We start from the raw sequence: 9,194 nt of genomic DNA, 5'->3' as shown, positions 1-9,194 counted from the left end.
CTCCTCCCTTTGGGAAGGTGGAGCTGAAATGAAAATTAAGGAATATGATTCTTGTAAATTAAGGAATATGACTTTCAAACTCCACCTTCCCAGTGAATATTCTGCCTATGCAATTGGGTGCCCCTTATAGCTGGTGTGCCAGAGAAATGTAGGACAGTGCCTTAGCTCTCTGCCCACCTCTCTTTAAGAGGTGTTTTTCTTACTCAAATAAGTCCTCACTTTTCTCTCTCAAAAAGCAAAATAAAATAAAGCTACAACAACCAAAAAAAAAAAAAAAAAAGAATCCCTTTCCTCAAGAAAGTGCAGCATCTAGGGCTTAGTGTGATAAAGAGGAAGGAAGTGATCTGTTTCAGCCAAGGAAGCCCTAGTGGAGGAGACAGGATGTCCCTCTGAAATCACACAGTCCTGGACTTGACTCCAGGAGCTTCCGCTTAATAGCTGTGTGCCCTTGGGCCAGTCCCTTAACCTCTCTGAACCTCATTTTCCTCATCTCTATAATGACAATAATGCTCCTCATTTCACAGTGAGGATGAAATAACCAATGTGAAGCATGGGCTGGAGGCATTACTCAAGGACTGGTGGTACCTTTCTGCCCCTTATTTGTCTGGGCCCCTTTCTTCATACCATCCCCCAGTGCAAATATATTCATTGCTATCAGGACCCTCTGTCTGCTGGAGAACTCCTACTGCTTCCTAAGCCCAGGGTGCTTGCTTATCTCCAACCTCCCTCTTTGGCTCTGTCCCTACCATTCATTCATTCATTCATTCATCTCTACTATAGACTGAAATGTTCTCCAGGCTTCTCGGATTCCTCCCTCATCGGGAGCCTCCTTGTGTGCGTGTAGGGGAGGGAAGATGTGGGGGCCAGAGGAAGCTCTTTCATCTTAGAGTCCTCTTCTGTGCATTAGGGGTCTTTCTGACCTCTCTCCCTCAGCCCCCACATCCAATCAGTCATGGAATCCTCTCCAGGCTTCTGGTAAATGATCTCTGTGTTCATTGGCACTGATGCTCAGGTATTGATCTCTACTGATTCTTTCTGGACCTTGGCAAGTTCCTCCTTAAAGAATCCCTCAGCATCTGCTATCCCACTTCCAATCCATGCTGGACAATGGCACCAAATTCAAATTGGAAATGACTGTTTTAGGCATATAATACAGTCAAACCTCTAGAAAGTGATTGTGGTAGATTTAGGATGGCCCTCGATTCTTTTACTGTTTCCATGACAGGTGATGCCTAACTCCCTCCCCCTTGAATCTGGCTGGTCTTAGACACTTGCTTAACTAACAGACTGCAGCAGAAACAAGGCTGTGGCACTGTTGAGTCAATATCGGAAGAAGCCTTGCTGCTTCCACCCTGGCCTCTCGGCACACCTGCCCTAAGAGCCATGGGCTGCCCTGTAGCTTCAATCCAACTAGTCTGAAGCCACCAGGCTGTGAGAAAGCCCAAACCACTTGGAGAAGCCACTTGCAGGAGCACCAGTCAACAGTTCAGCTGAGTTTCCAGCAGGAACCAGGTGCTAGAAGCTGCTTTGGAAGTAGATTCTCTAGCACTCAGCCGACACCATAACTATCAGAAATGAACTGCCCAGCTGAGCCCTTCCCAAGTTCCTGACCCACCGAATCATGAGCAATATAAAATGGTTGTTTTACGATTGGTAGTTTTATTTTTGTTTTTTCCCTTTTCTAGGGCCGCTCCAGGGGCATATGGAGGTTTCCAGGATAGGGGTCTAATCGGAGCTGTAGCCACTGGCCTATGCTAGAGCCACAGCAATGTGGGATCCGAGCAGCATCTGCAACCTACACTCCAGTTCACAGCAACACCAGATCCTTAACCCACTGAGCAAGACCAGGGATCGAATCTGCAACCTCATGGTTCCTAGTCGGATTTGTTAACCACTGCGCCACAATGGGAACTCCCTGTTAGTTTTTTTTTTTTTTTAATGAAGAATAGTTAATTTACTATGTTGCATTAATTTCTGTTGTACAGGCAAGTGATCCAGTTTTACACAGCCTACAGCACCCTGTATTCTCAGGTGGTCTCCCATCCAAGTACTCACCAGGACCGATCCTGCTTAGCTTCTGAGATCAGACAAGATTGGATGCATTCAGGGTGGTATGCCCATAGAACAATTATATGTAAATATATATTCTTTTTTATATTCTTTTCCTTTATGGGTTATCTCAGGATATTGAATATAGTTCCCTGTGCTATATAGTAGGACCTTGTTTATCCTTTCCATATGTAATAGTCTGCATCTACTAAACCCCCAAACATCCAGTCCATCCCTCTCCTACCACCTTCCCCCTTGGCAACCACAAATATCTACTTTATGTTCATAAGTTTTTTCTGTTTCATAGATAAGTTCATTTGTGTCACATTTTAGATTCCACATCCTAGTGATATCTTAGGGTATTTGTCCTTTTCTTTCTCACTTCACTTAGTATGACATCTCTAGTTCCATTCATGTTACTGCACATGGTATTATTTTGTTCTTTTTAATGACTGAGTAGTATTCCATTTGTATATGTACTCATCTTCTTAATCCATTCATCTGTTGATGGACATCTGTTGTTTCCATGTCTTGGCTATTGTGAATAGTGCTGCTATGAACATAGGGGTGCATGCATGTTTTTGAATTATAGTTTTGTCCAGATATATGCCCAGGAGTGGGATTTCTAGATTAGTTTTTTGAGGAACTGCCATACCGTTTTCCATGGTGGCTGCACCAACTGAACATTCCCGCCAGCAGTGTAGGAGGGATCCCTTTTCTCCACACCCTCTCCACTAGCATTGCTCATTTTGGTGTAGCTTGTTACATACCAGTAATAACCAGAACAGTGTTCAAATCTATTTCTTGAATGAATAAAATTCCTTTGCAGTAGTGCTCTGATGTTGTCCCTGCCCCATTCAAGAGATCTTCATGGCTCCCTGCAGCCTGAGCGATAATATTTTGTGCCCTTAATTGGCATTTTGTGCTCTGTAATTTGGCTTCAGCCTGCTCTTCAGACTTTATAGTCTGCTTTCATCCATCCTATGCTAAAGTTTTTTGAGCTGTTTCCCAAACTTTTGCGATGTCATGTCTTTGCTTATAAATACTGCTTTCTCCACCTATATGCCCTTTCCTCCCACATCCCCACCTCAGTAGGTTGATAGTCAACTTATCCTCTGAGATGGCAGTCAGGTGCCCTCTGTGGTTGCCCAGGCCAGCAGGGAGCCCTCCTCTTTCTGGCCCAGGTTTGTTTGGTGGTTTGTTTAGCTCCTTTTTCAGCACTTAACTCTGTTCTTCATTTATTACCTCTTCTATTGCATTGGCGCTCCTTGTGTTTGGGGAAGGGGTGCAGGACAGGGGTCTTTGCACACAAAAGGGTGCACAAAAATGTTCTGCCTCGCTTCCCAGGCATGAATCACTACAGAGCTTAAGTTGAGACTGGCCAGCATGTAACGTGGCACATGGTGTTTCCCAAGCCAGCTGATCATGTGCTTGAAGAGAGGAAGGATATTTGGAAGAAGCAAAAGCTTTAGCATAAGCTCAGATCTTGAACCATGAACCCTGCCACTCACTGTGTGGCTTTGGGTGAAATGCTTAAATTCTCTGAGCTCCATTTTCCTTATCTGAAAACTAAAGATTTTGGATGAGAATGTGTATAAAAGGTCTAGCTCAGTGTTTGGCACACTGCTTGCTGCATAGATGCAACAGAGTGGTCGATCAGCTTCCTGATGAACAATTGTGATTCTGTGAATTTTGGAGAGAACTCTCCCTACACACCCTCCTAATGGATAATTTTTTTTTTAAAGTACAAAGAAAAAAACAGCAAAGAGACACAACGGAGACCACCTAGTCACCCCCAAAGATATTAATCTATGTGATCTTCAGCTGAGGCCTCAGTTTTCTCATCTGTAAACTGAGAGGTGGGCATTGGAATCTCAGCTCCCCTCCAGCTCTGACATTCCAAAAGCATTAAAGAAAAAGTATGAATCACCCCTTCAAAATACCAATATGGGCTGGGCCCTCCCCCTGCTGTCCCCATCCAGCACAGCTAAGAGCTCTTAATACAAAGCCAGCTTCCTCCTGCAGCTGCCACCAAACTTCAACCCCCTTTCCCAGGAGTCTCAGAAGCAAGACTGATAATGGACCCCTGGCCTTCTCCATCTCAACAGGGAACCAGATCCCATTCCCAGACTCTGGGGGCCAAAGGGCCCTCCCCTAAGGAGGCTGGCTTTCCACGGACACTGGGCCCCAGCATGCTTGCTCATTAAGTGTGGAGGTACTGGAAAGGGCAGAAGAAAGGAGAAAAGGGAAGAGTTAAAAAGCGGAAGGCCGATGAGTGAATTCTTGCCATCAGGGCAGGAGGGCAGGATGCTGGGAAACCTTGCCATTCTCTTCCCGGATTTGAAACAAGTTGATGTGTCTGCATCAGTAAGAGTTTTAAGTCTCCATTCTGGGGAGGCAGGGTCCCTCACCAGCTGCCTGAGTTCATAGACACAGGCTGTCAAAGCCTCAGAAGATCAATTTTCCTCCTTACAGGAGAGAGGCACTAGGTGACCACAGAGGACAGTTTTCTTGCCTCTCTGCCCAGAGCTCTTTACTCCTTTCCGCGTTGATGCTATTATTAGTATTATCAACATTAATAATAATGGAGACGGAACCGGCTGGGCATTAGTCACAATGTTGCAGGAGCCAGACCCTCCTTCGCTCTTTTCTGGGAGCTGGCTGGGTCCTGATGGGTTTTCTCTTCGCGTCCGGAGCGGCTGCGGGCCTGCCTTTTGAGTCTGTCGGTCTGGTGGTCTATTGCCGGTCACGTCTGCAGCCCGGGTCCTCCTAGCTCACGCGCGCTCCGGCTCTGAAAGCCGAGAAGCTCGCCGGCTGCGAGCGGGTTTTCCAAGTGGGCAGGGGTGGGGAGGAGGGGCGGGCGGGCGGGCGGCCCAGCGGGCGGAGGGAGGAGGGGGCGTCGGAGAGGGGAAGACCTCGCATTGTAATCCAATGACATTGCCAACGTGGGGGTGGGGGCGCTGGCCTCGGCGCGCTCTCCGAGTTTTGGCTGCCCGCCCAGCTGGGAATAACTCTCTTCGCATAATTCGCGTGTTTACCAGGCATGAAAATTCTTGCTTTCTGCTTCCCCCCGCCCCGTAAGCCCCCTCCTCTTCCCCCCCTCCCCACCACCTCCGCCCCTCGCAAGCGAAACTCTGTCTAAAAAAATATTGGCCCGGGGCACAGAAAGTTTTGCATAAATTCATAAGTGATGAATGGCTGATTTTAACGTTATTTGGGTATTTGTCAGAACTTAACAAATATACATGGGGACGGCGGTTCATAAACTTAAACATCTCAATATCCCCTTTCTTCTGGAAATAAATTACGTTTGTTTGCCCGGCTTGGAGTCTTAAGGTAGCCGACATTAGGAATATTTTAAAAGCCATCATCCATCGAGCATGTCTCCCAGGCGCCAGGAAGATTAAATGAAAGAATCATAAGATGGAGGTCTTTAACTTTTAATCCTTTTACAATGAAGCCTCAGATAGTCGCGGGGGCAGGGTGCCCTCTCTGGGGGGAATAATGCCGTTATTCCTCGGCTCTCAGTTAATGAATACCCTAACGTCTGTCCCACGGCTGACGGAGGCAGCGCCGGGGAGGGGGCTCCGGCTCCCGAGCCAGGCTATTGAAATGAGGAGCCACCGAGGCTGCGTCGGGAGGGAAGAAAGCGCCCGGCTGGAGGGACAGGGCGGGCGGGGCCGGGGACATTGAGACTGCGCTGGGGACTCAGCGCAGGTTTGAAATAATTAGCATAGATTCCCCGGGACTCTCGACCGCGGTGTGGGGGGTGGGGGGCGTGGGATGCCGAGAGGGAGGCGCAGGGAGGTGGCAGGGAGGTGGGGAGGGAGCAAAAGAGAGCGACTTTGGAGTCCAAGATAAATAAAAGGAGCGCTGAGCAGTGTCAGGAAGCCGGCCCACGTGGAGCTGTGCGGGATGGGCGCCACCGCGGACTGAGGCGGAGGGAAGCACGCGAGTCAAACGCCCGCCCCAAGGAATTGGCTTTTTAAGGGGGTGGGGTGGGGGTGATGTTTTGCACCTCCTTTAAGGGGTAGCACGTCTGTTGCCCCTAAGTAACCCCAAAGCTCAAAGATCCCAATTCTCATTTCTCCTCCCTCCCCACTCCTAAGTGGAATTAAGAGTTTGGGGGGGGGAGGCGGGCGCGCACGCGTTTCCTACTGTAGATCCTAGTGGTGGCGTTTTTCACCCAAATTTGGACCGCTCTGAAACCCTGACCCTCTGAGTCCTCCTTGGGTCCTAAGGGGAGGAAGGAAGGAAGTGTCACATCTTCCAGCTATTGCCCCCCCCAATTCTGGCTAAGGGTCTGGGATTTCGGGGACTCAGACCTGTAGGATTCTGGAGGCTGTGTCTTGATTCCAAGGGATGGCCTCAGCTAGCACCACCATAGCTTCCGGGAGTGCAAAGGGTTAACGCGGGCTGGATATTGAGGTGTGGGGGGTGCGAGGTGGGAGGGGTGGCGGGATCTGGGTGGGCGCGCTCTGATCTCGCCCCCCCCCCATTCCTCGGGGGTCAAGTTTCAGCGGCACTCCGCCCCCAGGGTAGGTGTGAAAGACACGTGTCCCCATTGTGAAGGGCCTGTCAGGCAGGACAAAGCGGCCGCCCACCCTCCCCCCCGCCCCTTAGCCCAGCCTGGGGTCAGCTCCAGGGGGCCGGCTGGGTGTCGAGGTCACGACGGGCCGAGCTTTAGTGACATAGGAAGAAAAAGCTGGGAGACTGGGCGGAGGCCACGTGATGCTCAAGTGAGGAGTTTGAGAATAGCCCCCCCCCCCCAAGAAAAACTGAACGGTCACCTCCATCACACCAGAAATGGGGATGAGCCCCTTTTCCCAACAGGCGTAGTAAGCACAGAGGCACCCCCTACCCGCCCCTCCCACCCCCGCCTCCCCACCCCCCCGCCCCCATCAATCACCAACACAGAGAATCGCAGTGTCGAGCGCAGTCGATTTTAGTGGTTTTCTTTAATCCTGCTCTGCACTTCTTTCTCATTTACTACACGGGATATTATAAAGAATAAATAGCAGATACTCTTAATTTACAATGATTAGTCATTCCATTTGTTCTCTATATTTACAATAACTGTAAAATAACATTGAACTCTATAGCTTCTTCGAGGTCCAAGGAAAACCAAAACACTTTCCGAAGAATGGAAAATAGCTTTTTAAAAGTCCTTCTACAAAAGTTCTCCCCTCTCTTTGTACTTTAAGAAAAATAACTTTTCCCCCCTGCTTCGCCATGCGAAGGGCACTGGAATATAAATAGCAGGTTAACATTATTAGCAACAACCAGAATAAGTCTCTCTTTTCTCTGTTCTTTTTTTTTTTCTTTTGCTTAAATTTTTTTTTTAAAAATACAGTAGAAGCCGGTAACTTTTAACGTATAATACTGACCTTTTAATAAGTAAATTAAAACTGGGACCGTATATACACACACATATACATTCCTACACAGTTAAACAGTGCATTACATGAACCAGAAAGCTAGGTCTCTGTAGCCAAAAAAAAAAAAAAAAAAAAAGTTCATTGAATCCCCTCGCTAGAGGGTGGTGGAACTGGTTGGAGACGGTGCGGGGGGCGTCGGTGGGGATCGATCAAGTGTCCGGGTGCGGGCAGGGGGCCCTGAGTTCTAGCATGAGCACTTGCACTCGGAAATGATGGGGTACTGGATGGGAATCCAGCCGCAGCGCTGGCCCCCCGCGCCGCTGACAGCGCCACCGCAGCACCGTGAGGTGCACGGACTTGGACGGCTTGCACACCATGCCCTCGGGCACCGAGCATGAGCGCTTACTGAAGCAGCTGCCCACCTTCACGTAGCGCGGCCAAAAGCGGCTGCCCAGGTCGTTCCACGCGTACAGCACCGGGCAGAAGGTCTGCGACCACAGCCACATCTGTAACTTCCTCCGCAGCTTCTTGCTCAGGCGCTGCTTCTTACCCGGGGCCAAACCCTCGGAGAACTCCAGCCCTTTGATCTCGCTCGGCATGGCCCCCGACGGCCGCTGCCGCAGCAGCTGGTCCAGCTCCGCCAGGTCCTCTGCGCCCCCGGCTGCCCCCCGCCCCCGCCAGGCCGGTCCTCAGGGGGCGAGGTGGCCATGAAGCCCGGGTCGTAGTGGCCCCCGAGCAGCGAGCGCAGCAGCGTCTCGTTCAGATCCTTCTCCTTGGGGTCAAAGATAGGGTCCGGGTGTTCGATGAGGTCCACCAGGGGCAGGTTGTCGCTGGGAGCCGGGCGGATGTGGAGATAGTGCTGGCCGCCGGCCGGTGCCGCCCGCAGTCCCAGGACCACCACCAGGGCATAAAGGGTGACCCCCAGGCTGGGGCAGCGCTCCATGCCTCCGGCGCGCGCCCGGGGCTGCTGCTTCGTCCCGCGTCCCCGGAGGAGAGCACGCCGAGCCCGCTGCGCCGCCGCGCTCCTCCGTCTCTCCGGTGGCGGCTCACCCGAGGCTGGGCAGGCGCAGGGCCGGCAGCATGAGTCGCCGGCAGAGCCCTTCGCTCAGCGCCGGCTCCCACCGGGACGGAAAAAAGGCACACAAGTTGGCCGCAACTCCTCTCCCGGGTCTACTCGGGTAGGCGGCCGCGGCAGGGCATCCGAAATTACTCCAGGGCGACCGCGGGCACGGGGGCGCCGGCTGCTCGCTGCCTTCCCGGGCCGGCGGCGGCGCAGGGCGCGTGGACTGGCCGCTCTCCCCGCCTCCTCCTCTCGCTGCTCGTCGTCCGGCCGCTCTGTGCAGCGCCGCGGGCTGAGCTGGTCCTAGGGGCACTTCCCTCCGCCTGCTCGTGGCTCCGCGGCCGGCTCTACCCGGCGGACTCCAGCGGCGGCGGCGGCGGCGGCGTCCGCGCACGTTGGCACCGGTTTGTCTGTCTCACAGGGTCCAAGCCTTTAAATTTCCTGCACTTTCAGCTCCATCACCATGGAAACCACTGACTCTCTCGGCGTTGCCCCCTCCCCCTTCTTCCCCCCAAACAACAACCCCACCCCCCACTTCTCCACCCCCGAGGAGCTGGATCGGCACAGGCTCCGGGGGAAGCCTCCTGCACTCGCCGCTGAGGCGGCGGCGGCGGCTTCGGCAGCTCCCGGGCTGTGCCCCGCCGGACCCAGATGCCCCGGGAAGCCGACAGTCCGGCTGCCCGCCGGAGCTCACAGGCGGCGGCGGC

At 52.2% G+C, this 9,194-nt stretch overlaps 1 protein-coding gene and 1 pseudogene across 1 annotated transcript; both read right to left on the bottom strand.

The window, feature by feature from the left end:
* Positions 1-2,006: 2,006 nt before the first annotated feature.
* LOC125115315 (uncharacterized) lies at positions 2,007-2,125 on the bottom strand (annotated as a pseudogene).
* Positions 2,126-6,976: 4,851 nt separating this feature from the next.
* On the bottom strand, positions 6,977-8,959 carry NOG (noggin). The gene is given in 3 exon segments (XM_047757684.1): positions 6,977-7,740; positions 7,742-8,091; positions 8,094-8,959. Coding segments are annotated over 3 exon segments (696 nt in total). The 5' UTR covers positions 8,371-8,959; the 3' UTR covers positions 6,977-7,671.
* Between the last annotated feature and the right edge of the window lie 235 nt (positions 8,960-9,194).

The sequence above is a fragment of the Phacochoerus africanus genome, chromosome 14 (assembly GCF_016906955.1).
Source record: "Phacochoerus africanus isolate WHEZ1 chromosome 14, ROS_Pafr_v1, whole genome shotgun sequence".
In the NCBI taxonomy this organism is placed as follows: Eukaryota; Metazoa; Chordata; class Mammalia; order Artiodactyla; family Suidae; genus Phacochoerus; species Phacochoerus africanus.
Note: the sequence above shows the minus strand (reverse complement) of the source record. Positions and strands in the feature narration are given on the sequence as shown.